Source organism: Castanea sativa, chromosome 4, assembly GCF_040712315.1.
Source record: "Castanea sativa cultivar Marrone di Chiusa Pesio chromosome 4, ASM4071231v1".
Classification (NCBI taxonomy): domain Eukaryota; kingdom Viridiplantae; phylum Streptophyta; class Magnoliopsida; order Fagales; family Fagaceae; genus Castanea; species Castanea sativa.
The window spans coordinates 476,531-494,377 of record NC_134016.1 but is presented as its reverse complement, the minus strand read 5'-3'; the positions used below and the strand labels follow the sequence as shown (position 1 = coordinate 494,377).

General features: G+C 33.4%; 2 protein-coding genes across 6 annotated transcripts; both read right to left on the bottom strand.

The window, feature by feature from the left end:
* Nucleotides 1-3,202: 3,202 nt before the first annotated feature.
* Nucleotides 3,203-10,752, bottom strand: LOC142632304 (plasma membrane ATPase 4-like). Of its 5 annotated transcripts, none has more exons than XM_075806742.1 (8): nt 10,220-10,752; nt 9,454-9,527; nt 8,712-8,770; nt 6,686-6,896; nt 6,218-6,333; nt 4,583-4,718; nt 4,154-4,386; nt 3,203-4,010 (listed from the first exon to the last, which is right to left on the bottom strand). In XM_075806742.1, exons 1-5 carry the CDS (start codon nt 10,240-10,242, stop codon nt 6,266-6,268), a joined length of 435 nt encoding a protein of 144 aa, XP_075662857.1. In that variant the 5' UTR covers nt 10,243-10,752; the 3' UTR covers nt 3,203-4,010; nt 4,154-4,386; nt 4,583-4,718; nt 6,218-6,265. The 5 variants fall into 5 exon arrangements, 3 of the variants coding, with proteins under 3 accessions (XP_075662857.1, XP_075662855.1, XP_075662856.1); XM_075806740.1 differs by having other exon boundaries at nt 9,454-9,569; nt 10,220-10,741; XM_075806741.1 differs by having other exon boundaries at nt 6,689-6,896; nt 9,454-9,569; nt 10,220-10,700.
* Nucleotides 10,753-12,718: 1,966 nt separating this feature from the next.
* Nucleotides 12,719-17,533, bottom strand: LOC142631381 (putative disease resistance protein RGA4). Its single transcript, XM_075805525.1, has 3 exons — nt 17,338-17,533; nt 16,157-16,446; nt 12,719-16,051 (listed from the first exon to the last, which is right to left on the bottom strand). The coding sequence occupies exons 2-3, from the start codon at nt 16,439-16,441 to the stop codon at nt 12,719-12,721; spliced, it is 3,618 nt and encodes a 1,205-aa protein (XP_075661640.1). The 5' UTR covers nt 16,442-16,446; nt 17,338-17,533.
* Between the last annotated feature and the right edge of the window lie 314 nt (nt 17,534-17,847).

Genomic DNA, 17,847 nt, shown 5'->3' with positions numbered 1-17,847 from the left:
ATGAGATAAAGATAAAAGAGAAAGAGAAAGAATTACTATGAGAGCATTAAGAGGTAAGTAGAGACAAGTGTTTGAAAGATAGTAATTCAATGATATATGTGTATATATATATATTATAACTAGGTTATGTTTAAAAAATATATATTATATATTATAACTTAGATGTGTATAAAAAAAAAGTATTATATGTATAAATTGAATAAATAAATATTAGAAAAAATATGTATACATACATTCAGGGTGAGACAGTGTAGGACATGATAAGTGAGCAAACCCTGTCCTTGCCCCATCACCTCTTTGGGGTGAGGGAAAATATGGTATCTTAAATAACATAGTAAATGAATGTTTAAATTATTTTTAATTTTTTAGTTATTGGTGACATGTTAATTTGTGTAATTCATGTAGTAAAATGAGTAGTATCATTGGTATCACTTTTTATTTTTTGAGCCAAAATATATTAAAAAAAAAACCCTTGGGGTTTGGGGCAATTACAAAAACATCCCCTAGGGTTTCAATTCTTCCTTCAAACCCCTTGAGGTTCTCACATATGCCAAATTGACCTTTGTGACTAATTTTCGTTAGCTTTTATGAATAGAAAAACCACATGACCATCACGTGATTACATTGATAAGACTTACCAACTTATTAGCATCACTAGTCATGTGATTTTTCCTCCCATAAAAGCTAATGAAAGTTAGCCACATAGGTCCATTTGGCGAATATGAAAATCTTATAGTTATGAGGAATAGTTAAAACCCTTAAGGGTGTTGCAACTACCTAAAACCTAAGTAGTATTTTTCCATTTAAGCCTTCTTTTAGATGATAAATTGTAGCTTATTGGTTGTGGCTAGTTAAATTGGTTGAACAAATGCAGCTTCTTTCTCTTCTATATTGTATTCAATAAAATTTAGGGATTAATATATAATAAATTCTAAAGTTTTGTATAATTTTCTTAGTTGTAAAGTAAATTTCAAAATTTAACATGGCATCTTGAGTAAGATCCTTTTGATTAAAAATAATAGAAATCTAGCCAAGAGTCTTGTAACTCAATTAACACCTAACAGAGATATCAAGAATTCAAATCCCTCTCAACTCAAATATTAATGTATCAAAAAAATAATAATAAGAATTTGTGCACTTGCCTTTAGAGTTTAAAGTCTTATTTAAGCACCCAAAAAAAAAAAAAACCTCTATATATATCATAGTATTTTGACAAAAAATCTTACATATCAACTTATTTACGATCTAACCGTAATAGATAAACATTTTTTTTAATGAAGAGGCTGAGATTTTACTAGTTGTTTCTTGCAAATGTTATGTTTCGGTGTTCACATGAATGATATTTCAATATATACATTAGGTCTAATGTAGAATTTACTTGATTTTGATTTTGATTTTTGTTACTTGTAATTGTCAGACTATTGATGAAGTTGCAATAAAGTATTGTGATTACAATCAGATTTAGAATTTGGTTGATTGAGATTAGGCTGGAGTATGGAAATCTCATTCTCTCCAAAGAGATTCAACAAAACTTTCTTTTAGATTTGTCTTCTCTAATATGTAACAACAGTCCAACCATTTGTTTATATGACTTGGACCAACTCTATAAAAGTATTTGAGCCCAAAGTTCTCTCGGAAAATAACTTTCTTTGATTTTTTTTTTTTTTGATAATCAACTTTCTTTGATTCGAAATCTTTTGAGTGTTTGAATATTATATTATAAAGTATAAATATGAAAATATTGGTGATTCCACTCACTGTTAAACACCACTCACAAAAAGAAAAAGAAAAAAAGAAAAAAAAGAGTGAAAAAGATCAAATGAAAGAGAAATTTTTTTTCCATTAAAAAAAAAGAGAAAAAAAAAATCCTTTTATTTATTTATTTATTTATTTCATTTGGTTTGCAAGTGATCATACGTGGGGCTTTATATACAATCAAACTATTATATAAAATAACTCTCTCTCTTTTAGTTACACGTAAGTTAATTTTATTAACATTTCTTGCTAATAAGTTTTATATTTAATTAAAAGCATGTTTTAATGTAAGAGTATAAATTGTAATGAATATAATAAATATATAATAGATTTTTGATATAATTAATATTTATTAAAACAAAATAAAACAAATTTTATTATTAAATAAAATTAAAGTCTCTATATTGTAGTTGTGGGGGCCAGAGGACCGAAGAAGGGTTTGATGAATTGTTTTCATTGTTACTTAGGATCATAAGCCTAAAGAGGGGATCCACCCGAGGGTGAGGTGTAGAGAGAGAATCATAGAAGGTAGGGGAAGTCTCCAGTGAGAGTTATCCTACTACCTCCGCATTAAATGATTGACAACAGTTTTATCAACTGCATTAATGATAAAGCATGAGTGGTACACTCTTGCCTTCAGCTAAGGCTTATAAGGCATGAGTGGGGCACATCTTTCTTCGATGTGGGAGTAAGTCTCAAAAATTGCTTATGTCGCTTGAAGGAACAAAGCCGTGCGGGTCCTTCGGCCCCAAAGCAGACAAACTGCTTGCGGGCTTGGAACAAAATCCTCCCCCACAAGTACTATTCAAAAGAGAAATTAGTTTTTAATATTTCACTACATGAATAAAATTCAATACTTTTTTGAGAAACCAGAACCTGGTGAGCATGTTTAGCCAGGAAATGAATAATACTTATAATTAAAGATAAAAACAAAAGGACATAGGAAAAAAGAATAAATAAAATTAAATAAAGATGGCGTAAGCAACAAATTTGCTGAAGGCAAACAAAGCCAATTCTACACAATTATTTCATCATGAAATGAATGGTACCCAGTAAGATTGGTTTGAGATCCAAATAATTCATTACAGGCCTAGTGCTAGGCCCAGCTATTGGTAGGGTTTGATCACTTGCCTTGCCTCATAAACCTGTTTACATAATACAAACATCATCATCTTACCACTCTTAGGCCATTGCATGAGTTACAAGCTAAACCAACTAAGATTGGCTATCGTGAGATTGATAACAGTAACACCTCCAAAATAACAAATCCACAATGGCAGTTAACTGACTTAGTATTTTAGTACTATCAATGCATTAAATCAAGTCTTTGACCTATATTATAAGGGAGATATTCACATTCGATGCATCAGTTTGGACTTTTTTCAACTTACAAGCTGCAAAAGCAGACAAGAAATATCCATGAGATATGAATTATAATACCAAATTACACCATAGCGCACGGAATCCATAACATGGTCAGGGCCTTGTTCAGATAACTAAATATCGACATAAATTTGACCCATGGTTACCACAGACTGTACAAAGGAACTTCAATAGAATAATTAGCATCAGATCACGCATGTCAAATGGTGATGGTTTTTAGTATCAATACATGGAAGTCAAACACTGATTAAAGCTCATTAACATGTCTCCATATACATTCAGGATCAAAATTGACATTAAAAAAAAAAAAAAATTTATGAGCATTGGCTGAGATCCGAGTGTGTGATGGTGAGTCTTTAGCTGAATGCACATGGGTGGAAATTGGCATGGGTGATGTTGTATTTCTAACTGAACCCATAGCTGTGTATTTGGACAATTCCTCATGTTGGAGCAAAGTCACAGCGTCTCTCATACCACATCCATATCACCAGGAGTTCTCTTTGGATTCATTGCCTTGGATATCACTGGAGAAAGCACATCTTGCCTGGGCTCAAGCTTATGCATTAGATACTCCTTCACTGAAAGAACCTTACCCATATTTGCTCACCCTTATTATCTTGCTTTCCTCTTTCAGTAGCAACAGAGACAGAATAGGTTTGTGGAAAGCACTCTGAATTTCTGATACCGCGGCAAAAGCTGGTGCCAAATTTTCAGTTAATGTCCTTTTAAGATTTGTAGGCATCTGTTTTTCTTTTTAATAGTAAGATTGACAGTGCTTTCCAAATCATGCTTCCCAAAATTCTTATGTATTGCTCTTGTATTATGTCTAGTGGTTTCCTTGTACCCTTCAGGAGCCAGCTTTGATTCAAATGCTAAAAATCAAATGATAAGGGGCATTAAGAATTAGGAACCATGTTGGAGTGTTTCCATTTTACCTCACAAAAGCAGTAAATGAATAAAGAAAGAAAAAGGGGAACAAATGTGTTGAGCAAAATAAGGGTGTAAAAAATATAACCTGGGGCTTTAAAGAATTCAGCATCTTCTTCATCTTCATCATCATCCAACCTGACAACCCAAGAAGGTGTGGTGCTAAAATCCTGATTATGTTTCTTCAAGCTGAGAGCAAGTCAAATTCTTGGCCTTCTTCAATTTGGTGGGAACTGATTTCTTGTAATGATAAACTTGTTCCTTCTGGGTCAAGATCCTTTCCAAATGTAGGAGATGAGGATGTAGGCAACCACTTTGAACCTTATAAAAAGTGTGTTCAAGTCATGGAATTTTCATTCAATATTAAATGAAGCCTCTAACAAATATACCAAGCTGAAAATGCTATATATGGTTTAAAAGTGATGGTCTGAGTATGTACCAGAAACCTCTCTACCACCAAGACCAAGACACAAGTTTATGTAGGATGCTTAAACCATGATGGCATGGTTGGAATTACCTTGGAGAAGCTTCAAAGAGGGGCTAGTAGGACTTTTAGTATTGTCGTCATTTCTTTGCATGGAGTCAAGTAGAGCCATTTTCATAGTGTATTTATGCCTTCAAATATATGTTTGTTTTGTTGCTCCTTTTATCTCCTATAAAAGAGAGCAATGTAAGAGAGATGAATGATTCTCAAGAATTGGCTTATGGGATTCTTGCATGGTTCTGGAATACATGCATTTGTGCACATAAGCATATATATGAACTTTATAGCTGTTTCTTGGCTGCAATTAGTAGGCATATTGAGTCCTCAGATAAACATATGCAATAGATGTGATAGCTAGATGATGGATATATAGAGAGACTGAGAAAGCATATGGTTCTAGCTTTTCATTTTTAAAATGAAATCAGACTATGACCATAACATATACAAAATGCTATTTCTTAATATTCTATAAGAGCCATTATTATTAGAAAACTGACAAGTCAAAACATTATAGTGAAGACAATGCAATAGTAACAAGTAGACCAGAATACCTAGGTAAAATAAATCCAAAAAATTTTAGGGAACTATTTGAAACAAAAATTTGAAGGTTTACATATGCTATGCAATAGAATATGTTGTAGTACATAGAGATACAAGTTTGACACAAAAATTGACTGGAAATCGCTTTAAAATAAGTGGATAGGAAATATGGTAATTTAATTGTAAAATGAACTAGTTTATTCCAAAATGAAATGTTAGAAAAAAGGACCTTTGAGAAGATATATGGATTTAAGATTATTTTGGGCTTAGAATAGGAATCATATATTTGTCTGGATATTTGGAATAGGGCGAATCTAGGAGCACTTTGTGCTAGAGTGCATGACTACTAATTGGGATAGTGCATGACTACTAGTTGGGATATGAAGGATGACCAAAATCAATAAATAGTATAAAAACAACAAATTTAATAATAATAATAATAATAATAATAATATATGAAATTGAAAGAAGAAAAATAATCAAAAGGAATCATATTAGGTTTTGATGGAAGAGAGAAATCAAAAGGAATCATATTGGCTGTTTTCAACGGTTGAAACCATTGAAAATAGTACTAGTCAAGAACTGCAATTAAAAACTATGTCGAGAAAATTTTTCTTCGGCCTGTGTTATATTTTTATCGACAATTTATAAACGTTGAATTATGGGTATCTTGAGATAAATTTCAACAGTTTGTAAATGTTGAAATACAAACCGTTGAAATAAGCATTTTCTTTTAAAAAAATTATTTGGATGTGCTCTATCACATTAATCAAAATTTAATAATCTAATTCAAAGTATAAACACAAACACAATTGTGCAATTCAAAATTGAATTACAATAGTCAATAAACTACTCTTTTAACGCAATGAAACAACCTGTACAAATCAACACAACTCAACAATGCCTATTGCCATTTACATTCTTAAATTTGAATTAGGAATCACTACATGCTACACAAAACCTGTGTTGAATAGTACACTTAAAATCCTTGTACACTAAAAAGTATTCAAAGAGCTCTTTAGGTACTTGAACCTTAGCCATTTCCCAGAGCTAGAAGAAGAAGTACCCAAATAAGTAGGAGTAACCATTAGCACACAAACTACAAAATGTTTTCTCTAGTATACTGACCTCAACAGAGCCAATTTCTCTTTTAAGTACTGGAACCTTAGCCATTTCTCAGAGCTTGCCATATAAATCTAGATACGCCGGTGGTGAGCTTGTATGTGGTGGCAACAGAGATGGCACTGATAAAAAAGAAGTACCCAACTAAGCAGGAGTAACCATTATGACACAAACTACAAAATGTTTTATTTAGTAACATAGCCAACAATTGAGAAGGATTTTAGATGAGAAATTGTTTATACATTAAGGGCCCACTCGGAACTGTTTAGCTCATAAACATCATTCTCATAGGATATTGTACATTTCTATGAAATCTTTAAACAAGGGAACTGCAGATATGGAGCATAGCCTTAAGAGTGCAACATGAAAGTTATCAACATTGGTGACCTAAGCAATTTCCCATAAGCAACCTACTTACATAATTTAAGGTCATGTCAGTCAAGGAAATAATAATAATAAAAGGATTGGAAATACCACCTCTATCATATTCTTGTGACTTGTCCACAGTTAGCTTGTAATAGAGAATTGTTGGCATAGAAATGGGGATGCCACCGATGAGTGAAACAAGAAGCTTATCTATCCCAACATGATTACCCCTGTGATGAATCCCATATATGACAATGATTTCTATTACTAGCCCAATGGCAATTGAGCAAATACAGAAGTTTCCTATTGCAGTTATGACCTGAATGATCAAGGTAAATGGTAACTCATTAAATACCCAAACATTGACAGATTCTCACAAAACAAGTGCAAAACTCTTTCACATTGTTACCTATCATTGCCCCATTACCTCCGAGCAGAAAAGATGAATCCGTTTAGAAATATTACAGCTCTAAACATTCTTCCAGCCTTTGAGATTCTAAGTGAAGATTTCATCCAAAACAATATACTGAAATTATCTGCTGAAAATGTCCAATGATTGTAGTAGTTTACATGTTGAAATAGAGTATACTCCATCACCAAGATTTTTGGTTACTGGGAGTGACTCTCCTGTAAGGGCAGACTGGAAAAGGAAAACAATAAAAAAAGAAATCCCACAGGAGAATCTTAGGAAAGTTAAGACCTTTTTAAAAAATAAAAATTGTAGAAAGGCCAGGACCTCCGAAGGATCATCTCTCTTCTTTTTCAATCTTGATTTCCAATCATTTGCAAACTTAGTGGCTTCTACAAAATTTTAATGAACTGAGTTTAAACTGAGCATACAAAATAAGTGAGAAAGCAAGACCTTGTGATTGGGAATCTCTAAATTGCTGAAAGTAAGACCAAGTTAATAAAATCCCTCCACTGGCTCTAGCCCATAACCAAATTTAGCATTATTTAAGTCCCAGTAAATCTCAATTTTATTAGAATCCACTTTTAAATTATGAGACACTTTTTTTTTAAGAGAACAACCATGGTTTTATATCAACCTTATCGAGGCATTGATTAGCCAAATCAACAATTCCAACACTAAGGCCTTGACCCATCCATGTAATGGTGATCATACCAAAATTAAAACCAAAATATTTTCTTTCTTCACTAATCCAAAAAAAAAAAAAACCTTTCTTTTTTTTATATGACTACAATGTTACCATGCAACAATTAGAGCCTTCGCTACAAAATAAGCAAAATGTAGACAGCGTAATAATTGATATATAGAAAAAGGGTCTTCTAAGAACCTCAATTTACTAAGGATGAACTCAAGCACCCATCATCCTTAAGCTTCAAGATCAACTTCTAAAGCCTTCAACTTGAATTTTGTACATTCACCAAAGTTCCAGATCTACATACTAGCAATTTTATACTCATTCAAGCCATTTTATAATTTATACTTATTCAAGCATTTGAATTTTGACAGATCTATACAACTAGTAGTTTCTAAGGATGACATACTGGAGAAATTGCACCTCATCTTTTTTATTTTTATACAGGTCAAAGTGCACCCCTTCTTAAATATTGGATTTAAAGAAACTTCTTGTCTTTTTTCTTGAACATGATGCCGATATCTTAAATCTATATTATGTGACCAATGAGAAATCCAACAACATAGATTTGAAACTTAAAGAACAAGTTGATTTGTAACCAAGTACATTTCCAAAAATCATTAGAATGAGCTGAGTAAGAGCATCATGAGAGGCTAAAATTAAAACAATCATTCAAAATAAATAAATAAAAATTGTTAAATTCAGAATCATGCACCTCAATCTCAGTATTAAAAATAAATAAAGAAAAACTATTAAAATGGTGATTTTACCAAGTTTGATCTTAGTTTCAACAAGTTTGATTGCCTCATCACCATAACATCCAATTTAAGCCCTAATTTTCACCAATCTATTCTTCTCACAATCAAGTTTGGCATAGCATTTCGAATTCATTGCTCTATTCAAGAAAAAATTCAAACAAAAATCCAAAAATTCAAAATTCTCCAAGTGCTTTAGGTTCTCAATCAATACGGAGATTCTCAAACATTCAAAAAAAGAAATAGAACTACAAAACACAAATAGATATAATCACTTACCAAAGCCTCGAAATTCGAGAAATTTTCCATCCAAACAGCCGAAATTGAAGGAAATCGATCTACCAAACGGGAAAAATGGAATTAGGTTTTTGAGAGAGAGAGAGAGAGAGAGAGAGAGAGAGGAGAGTGTTAGGGGGAAAGAGAAACAAATGCCACTGTGAAAAAAGAAAAAGAAGAAGAAGAAAAACCTTTGCATTTGTACGTGTGTGTGAGTGAGAATTAGAGAAAGAATTTTAGAGAGAGAGATAGAAAGTGAGAAACCTTTGGCTTGCAGCTTCCTGGTTTTACTGATTTTCTACGTTTACAAAACTTTTGCTAAAATATTTAATTATTTTTTCTACATTCATCAACCCGTTGATAAAATTTTTCCCAATTTATGTATTTTATACTCTTTTTATGATGCTGAAAGTGAAATTTTAGAGGAAAAGAAAACACTGGGAAAGGGAGCCCCTTTATTTTTAACACTTACCTCAAACAATTGTGCATAACTGTTGAAATACGTATGCTAATTTCTTCAAATTTACTCCACGCCTCCATGGTTGTGCATAACCGTAGAAAATTAAAGCTTCTGTCAAAAATTTTTAGTAACTGTGGATTAAAAATATGTTGAAAAAAATCAAGCTGTTTGTAGTGAGAGAATGTGCCAACTCATAAATTTCAACAAAACAATTAGATTGGAAATTTGGAACCAATTCAAGCTTCAGTTCTTCATTTAGCTTTCCATGGAAAGTGAGTGTGCCACCTGCTTTGCTGGTAGGTAGTAGCACTCCTGCTCTTGAACTTCTGTTCTTGAAGAGATAAAAAGTTACTCCAGCCCCAAATAATCGTGAAGCATCCTTGACATTGGAAAAGTATACGCTGATAAAAAAGAAATTATTGATGGCAGTTATATCAAAAGAATTGTCAAGTGCTGCAAACTATGGCTAATAGAAATCATAGTCATAAATTCAACATTTTTTCTCTTAAGATTCAGATACCCCTAATCATGAAGGCGATATTATCTTTTTAAACATTGTACAAATAACAAGCCCTAATTATTAGAAAACTGACAACTCAAAAATTTGAAAGTCTACATATGCTATGCAGTAAAACATGTTGCTCTAAGTGGCAATACAAATTTGAAACTAAAATTGAAGGGTTCTCGCTATAAAATAAGTGAATAAGAAATATGGTAAGTGGAAAAAAAAAAAAAAAACTACTTTATTCCAAATTGAAATGTTGGAGAAAAGGACATTTGAGAAAAATACCAATTTTAGATTATTTTTAGCATAGAATAGGAATCAAAAGTTAATCTTAATATTCGAAATAGGGAAAATTTTGGACCATTCGGTGTTGAAGTACATGACTGCTAATTGAAGAATAACAAAAATATGTAAATAGTATATGAACAACAAATTTAGTAAAGAATATGCGAACTTAAATGTTAGAACCAAAAGGAAAGGATTCATAATAGGTTTTCTTGGAAGAGAGAAATTAAAAGAAATAAAGACGAGAATGAGAGAACTCACAAATTTCTATGAAACAATTTCATTGGAATCAATTTTAAATTCCCTCCATTGTGACTCTTGGACTATGAACAATCTTCTACCAATGACCACTCTTGCTGATTCCTTATCCCTTGCAAAGCGACCAGTAAGAAACAAAACATCCAGCTTCAACAACCATTCCAAGATACTTCCATCTAGCTTTCCACAGTAAGGGAGCACCTCCATCATTGTAGATAAGTAGTAGCAGCTCTTGTTCTAGAATTTCAGTTCTTAAGACGATGAAAAGTTACCACAGCTCCTCTGCAAATGCTCCAGCATCATCAAAATTTAATGCCTCCAACTAAGGAGAAATAGGTGTCAAACTGGCTGAACAGCTCAGGTTACAAAAAGAATATTAGGCTTCAACATCATCAAATTTAATGTCTCCAACTAAGGACATATACATGTCAAAGCTGGCTGATGGGTGCTATGTGAAGTATCCTTGACATTGGGAAAAATATCCTCTGATAAATGAGACATTTTTTTTTTGGCTTTTACATTGGAAGAATTGTTAAGTGCTACATGTGCAACACTAATACGATGACATCAACACGTGAAACTACATATATATATATATATATATATATATATATATATATATCAGAATATCAAGACAAATAGATGCTAAGTAATAAGTTATAAAATGTTGTAGGAAAAGTGAGAGTGAAGAGGGGGTAATTGGCATGAATGATATACTTATTAGATTTAATTAGTACTCTATTTACACAATAGATATGCTGTCCCTAGTGTCCACATGTTAGTTTTGTTAGTTTTTTTAACATCCCATGCTCCTAGCAATTAGTTTAATATATACATGTCAGCAATTAAAAGAGAGAAAGCAAATGACATTTGTTCAGGTTAAGCTAGAACAATACCAGACGCACAGAATGACTTTCAAGTCAAAGAGTGTCAAACCATAACTCAGTGATTTGACTACTCAATCTAACTCTATATATTGATTTGGTGACATATGAACACTTGGAGTTGACCTACACACCTTTACATAGACTAACAATTTTGTTTAAATAGATATGCACAATGGGTGGAATTCTCACAATAGATAAACTTGTTAAGAAGAACTTGTCTCTTGTTAATTGGTGTTGCCTATGTCAGTGTGATGAGGAAACCGTGGATCATTTATTGCTCCATTGCAAGTTTGTCCATTCCTTGTCAAGTGAAGTCTTCTCCTTGTTTGGGATTCAGTGGGTGATGTCGAAGATAGTAGTTTCTCTCATTTCTGCATGGTGGAATTGGTTAGGGATTCAATCTTCAAATGTTTGGAATACGGTTCCGGCGTGTCTTATGTGGTTAACCTGAAAGAAACACAATGCTCGAAGTCTTTGCTAACTAGGACTTTGTTTGAGTGGTCTCGTATTTGGAGTTTTACGCATTGTACTACTTTGTCTGATTTTCTTAATTCTGTTAGCTTTTTCCATGGATTTGCTTGTCCTTTTTTTTGCAATGAGTTTACTATTGTAAATTCATTGTACTTTTCTTATCAATAAAAATTTTATTACCTATCAAATATATATATGCACAATGGGTATAGAACCCAGTCACTGTACAAATATATATCGACTGAATTGGATCTCGCAAAGCACCAATTAAGAAGTCAGTTATATACACGCATCTGAAATGGTAAAGAGAAAGTAGACCTCAAATACCTGGGCATCAGTTATCATCAACTTGATCGCTTTCCTAGCTGGAATCTTCTTGCAAGCTTCATGAGTTAGGCGAAAAAATTTAAATGTGTTAGAAACCTTCAAAAGCTAAAACTGATATATAAATATATTAGAACCATCAACACCTTCAGTGCTGTCTAAAACTTTATAAGAAATTTAAGCTTTGCTTCCACTAGTAGAACTGGGGATCATATAACTTCATGGACCAGTAAAACTGACCTTCCAACCTGAACATGAAAACTTAAATCTGCAGGACCTTCTCCCACCCAATGTCTAATCTTATTCTTATGCAACCCAACTCCACTTTCCCACAATAAATTCACTCAAATAAACATAGCAATTATGACCCTGCAGCCCAAATTAACAAAATCTATTTTCCATCTTTTACAAAGCCCTAGAAACATAAACTGGTCCATGTATTATATTAGAATTCCAGCTCATGATATTGAAAAGAATGAGTATGTTTTCATCAATGGACATAATCAATTTGACACGAAGAAGTGAAGGTTACAAGAAATGCTGCCAAAAAGTACGAGTAAGTGTGTTATCTTAAATGGACAAAAAGCAGGCTCTGATAATTGCCAGGACGACATGCATTTTTGAAGTGCAAAGTTGAAGATTTTTTGCAACATTCCAGTAATTAGAGTGGTTGGTGAGATAAATTTCTATTAATTAATTCAAGAAACATTAATCTAAAATATATATATATATATATATATATATAATTAACCTAAAATATTAAGATGTGACGTTTAAGAGTAGGAAATGGAAAATACTTTTAGTCCAGGTATAAGTACACTTACTCATCTTCGGAGTTGTCATAGTAGTAAAAGAGGTCAGAGTCGTCAGATTCTTCATCCTCAGAATCCTCTCCCCCTTGGATGTATTCTCCATCGATTATGATGTTTGGAACATGGGCAATCTGGAACCACTCAGCGCCGCTCCATTCTGCAAATATTTTCCCGAAATTGCGGCAACGATCAATGTGCAGATGTTTTAAATTGGTGAGGTCTAGAATGGGAAGATACATCAGCTTTTTGCAGTAGTCAAGAGACAGCTTTTGAAGAGAAGAAAGATAGCTGAACCAATCAGGCAAAGCTTCCATTCCGTTAAAGTTCTGTATCCGCAGCACTTCAAGGGCAGTGAAGAGTTGAATTTCGTTCGGGAGAGAGTTAAGTGTAGGACTCCCATGCAATGTTAGCTCTTTGAGGGACGCGTGCGAGTATCGAATGGAAGGATAACGCAGAATCGGGAAAGCATCCAGCTCTTCGATAATCCCACCAATTACCAAAGTCTTTAAGCGGCCTTCTCGCCAAAGCTTCAGTCTTAAATCAAAACAGTTGATCATTTTTAAATCAATAAGAGAATGAAATACTTCTCCTAAATCTGGAATTGATTTCAGCTTCCGACAGTGCTTAATCAGCAAAAATTGAAGAGATGTACAGAATTGTAGTCCACTGGGTAGTTCATCAATACCACACCCTCTTATCACCAAGTGTCGAATAACTGACGGGACACCTGGCAATGACCTCAGTTTCCTACAGTCAGATAAGCACAATATCTCAAGGCAAGGAAACACCACCAACATCTCACCTGGGCTTGTCAACTTCTTTGCATCCTTCCACTCTTCTAAGCTATCCATATTCCAAAAAGAAAGCTCTCTCAATGCCGGAAATAATGTAGTAGTATTTCTGTAACTCCCATCACTGTAAAAGTAAAACTCACTTCCTATACATCTTAACTTCCCCATTTCTCTTATTTTAAGAACCCTAAGACAGGGTAATTGCCCCAGAGTGGGAACTTCTTCACATTTCATACAAAGTCTCAAATTGATCTCAATCAAATTGTGATATAGCGAAGACAAACCAACCCATGATGGGAATTTCTTTCCTCCGTAGAATCTGATTGTTAAGCTTTTCAAATTTGGGTGAGGCTGGAGGCCTTCCAACACCTTTTCATCTTCATCTCTACCAAAACTCCAGTTTAATCCCAAATCGAATATTTCCTTTTCTTTTAATTTTGCACTTTTGGCTTCTTCCTCATCTTCCACCATCTCTAGATTTTCTATGTCTATTTTTCCTTTGAGATTCTTTAAAGGTCCCAATTCTGTGATCTGATAACCTTCATCTCGACCCACACAAAAACATGGCAAAGTTTGAAGGCAAGTCAACCGCCTCATATTCTTAGGAGTTTGAGACAGGATCGTATCAATATGAATATGTCTTAACTTAATCAAATTACTTAGATCTTCTGGAAGAGAGAACCACGCAAGACAATCACATGGTTCAATTCTTAAAGTTTGCAAATTGTAGAGTTTGGTGATAGATTTTGGTAATTCCTTAATTGTAGTTTGGTAGACGTGAAGAAGCCTCAAATGTATTAATTGCTCAATTGAATCCAGTAACCCATGACTTGATAATTTTAAAACACGTAAGCATCTAAAATTTGATAACATAATGTCAAAGTTGAAATTTCCTGAAATTAACGTTCGCACTTTTATGAAACCATCTCCACTAAATGAAGTTCTTAGTGTTGTTTTGCTATCAAATCGGAAAAATAAAGGTTGTATGCTACTAACATTATCCACGGGATCTCCCTCCAAGATTAGAGATTCAGATTTTGATATTGAGAGTGCAAAATCATGCACCAAATCATGCATTTTGCAACTAATAATATTACCGTAGTCATCCATTCTAACATTGTGGAAAAAAGTAGTGGTCAACAAAATATTGAAATACATGTTACCAATATCTTCCATCACCATATTAACTTCTTTACCTAGTTCAAGGAACCCTTCAGCCATCCAATACTGAATTACTTCATCCTTTTTGATGTCATAATCTTTAGGGAATATTGCACAATATGTGAAACATCGTTTTAAAGATGGTGTTGGAAGATAATCAAAGCATAACTTAAGCACAGAAAAGATGTCACTACTATCTTCATCCAACAAATCCCAAATTTTATTATTTTGAATCTCCAGCCATTTGTTTTTGTCAAATTCAAAGCACATGATTCCCCCTAAAACTCTTGCAACCAATGGAACCCTTCCACATCTTTTAGCAATGTCCCTGCCAATAGCCACCAAATCTAAAGGTAATGCAATTCTTTCATTTGTGAATATTCTTTTCTTGAATATGGACCAACAATCATCTTTTGATAATTTTTCCAATTGATGTTTAGGATGTGTCTCCATAATTTCAGCCACATTCTCACTACGGGTTGTAACAACAATATTATTTCCTGTACTTGAATTAAATTTTGACAAGTAACCCTTTAAAGTATCCCATTTCTCAAGATCTCCATCTTGCACATCATCAAGTATGAGAAGATATTTTATTGCTCTCAACTTTTCGGCACATATTTGAAGTATTTTATCATAGTTTGAATATCTCAAGCCTTCATCAAGAGATATAAGAATCTCTCTTAAAATCCCTTCAACATCAAAATGTTTACCAACATTTACCCATGCTAGTACATCAAAATGTTTCTTTATTAGTTCATTGTTATACACAAGTTTTGCTAAAGTTGTCTTTCCAAGACCTGTCATACCCACTATAGGAAGAATTGAGATAACTTGCTGATTGCTTGAACTAATAAGTACATTCACCATTTTTTTGACATCGTTTTCTCTTCCTACAACTTTTGGATCATCGAGGACGGGGTATATATTCATGTCCAAGCTAATATTGGGCACTGAATTCACCAACTCCATTCTAAGACCAAAGCCAGCTACTTCATGCACAATTTTATCCAATAACTGTTTGATGGTCTTAACTTTATTAGGATAGCAAAATGAAAAGCTACGCACCTGATCCACCATTAGATTTTGAGTCTGTACCTCTTGCCAAACACTTTCATAGCTAAACTCGTCTAGCACATTATCAGCCTCATAAGCTATATTTCGAAGCTTCATTAACCAGATCCTCACAAACTCATCACTTGATTGCCTCTTTTGAGCATCATCTAACAAGAATTTAATCTTGAATAATGTTTCAAGAAGATTTTTCAACTCTGCCTTGAAACTCAACTCAAAACCGATATACTCACTGGCAGGTAGTGAAAACGCATTGGCTATTAGTCTGTCCACAACATCATTGAGGACAATTTCAGCCATATATTCTTCCTTACCCTGAAAAGAGAAAATAGTATGAAAAGGTTTGCAAAGGGTTAATTAAAAAGCATTGGTTTAATTAGAAATAAATAACTATGTATAGAGTTGGGACTAGATAATCACCTTATTTTTTAATTTTGAAGCCGAGGTTGATGCACTTTTAAGTTTTTTGTTGGTCCCTTGAGTTGCTTGAGCTTCTCTTTTTTTTTGAGTTGCTCGAGCTTGGTTTTGAACATCCGGAGGCACAGCATCACATGCCACAATGTCATGACCTGAAACTCCAGCCAAGTGTGCTTTAATCCTTGATGCACCTCCAGAAAAAACTCGTTGACAATGATTGCACTTGAATTTTAAACCGCCATTGACTTTCTCAGCATGAACCCAAAACGGATCTATCCCTCTGCCCATACTTCCTTTTCCTTGCAATAAATAATACAATATCAAAATCAGATATAATTTAGTTCAGACAAAATATATAATATAATATAATAATCATATTTGCAAACTGTCTATCAGTGTCAGTTCTCAACAATTGTTACTATCTATCCCTTCATGTTGTAACGACTACTGAGCATGTACAATAGATAAACGAAGGTGGCTCTTTCGGTTGTATCACAGGCTACGGAATTGGACCTAATATATTAATCCTAGAAGAGAAAATAATCTTCTATTCAGCTACTTTTCTGTACTGGTCTATCTTCCTGTTAATGGAAGATATCAAACTAAATTTATCCTTTTTTTTTTTTTGGAGGTCTGTATCATTTTCGATCATGTTAACAAATAGTACAGCCCTCTCTCAGTCTTTGACTCTTTGTTAGTTGAGGAGACTAAAGATGGAAGAGCTTAAGGCTTGTTTGGATTACCATGATTTTGAGTGACTCAATTTTCATCGCTGAGTTTTCAAAACGCGTGGGTTCCATCGAAAAAATTTTGTTTGACTTGGTTTTTGGATGATGTTTCCATCACTCAAAACTCAAAAATTTGAGTGATGGATAAGAGAAACTCAAAACAGAATTTTAGTATTTTCAGTTTTTGAAATATGAGTTATGGTGGCAAAAAGTGAGTTATGTGATTGAATTATGTGACCAAATAATAATTTTAGAGTTTTAGAAATAAAGTGAAATTTAGGTTATGAGTTATGAATTTTGAGTTTAAGTTATAAAAACTGAATTATAATCAAACCAAACAAACTATTGTCTTTCGTTGTGTTAATTAAACTATTGCTTCACACAAGAAATAAAAGGAAAAGGAAAGGCAAAAAAGAATAATAATAATAAGAAAAAGGCATGTTAGAGGGCACTTACTATAGCAGTAGTAGCCAGCAAATAGGTAGATGCAGTCAATAATGGAGGTCAGGAAGAGGGAGGGAGAGAGAAAGAGAGATAGATAAAGAAGGTAATAACAGACTGTGAAGAGCAAGAGATGGAAAAAAATGTAATGGCGTGTGAACAATAAGAGGAAGAGACGAGACGATCGAGAAGAGAAGTGGAACCGTCATTAATAAAGAAGTGTACAAGCTTGAGCAATTTCAAAGAAAATATAATATAAAATGCTCAGTACAATACGTGTATGACAAAAATATAACAACACGGATACAGCAATGAAGTGTACAGGCATCCTTGCCACGTTTCTAGAAAACAGTTTCTAAAATACCTGTTTTCTATGAGTGCCGGTCCTGCTTGTTCAAGGCTTGACGGTGAGAAATTTATTAAAAAGCAAATCAACTTGCCTCTTAAATCTTAATTTATGTTCACTAGCGCGTCGATTCATGGCTAAATAAAATTTCCATACTTTAACATCTCAAAAGCCGTGAT

Excerpts from the sequence above, each read along its gene's own strand:
- LOC142632304 (XM_075806740.1), bottom strand. The coding sequence starts at position 10,242 with ATGAAATTGTTTCATAGAAATTT. Across the intron at positions 8,771-9,453 it reads ACTACCTACCAGCAAAGCAG|ATCGATTTCCTTCAATTTCG; the intron begins GTGGCACACTCA and ends CCCGTTTGGTAG. Across the intron at positions 6,334-6,685 it reads ACAAGAATATGATAGAGGTG|TGCCATCTCTGTTGCCACCA; the intron begins GTATTTCCAATC and ends CTTTTTTATCAG.
- LOC142631381 (XM_075805525.1), bottom strand. The coding sequence starts at position 16,441 with ATGGGCAGAGGGATAGATCCGTTTTGGGTTCATGCTGAGAAAGTCAAT. Across the intron at positions 16,052-16,156 it reads CTTCAAAATTAAAAAATAAG|GGTAAGGAAGAATATATGGC; the intron begins GTGATTATCTAG and ends TTCTCTTTTCAG.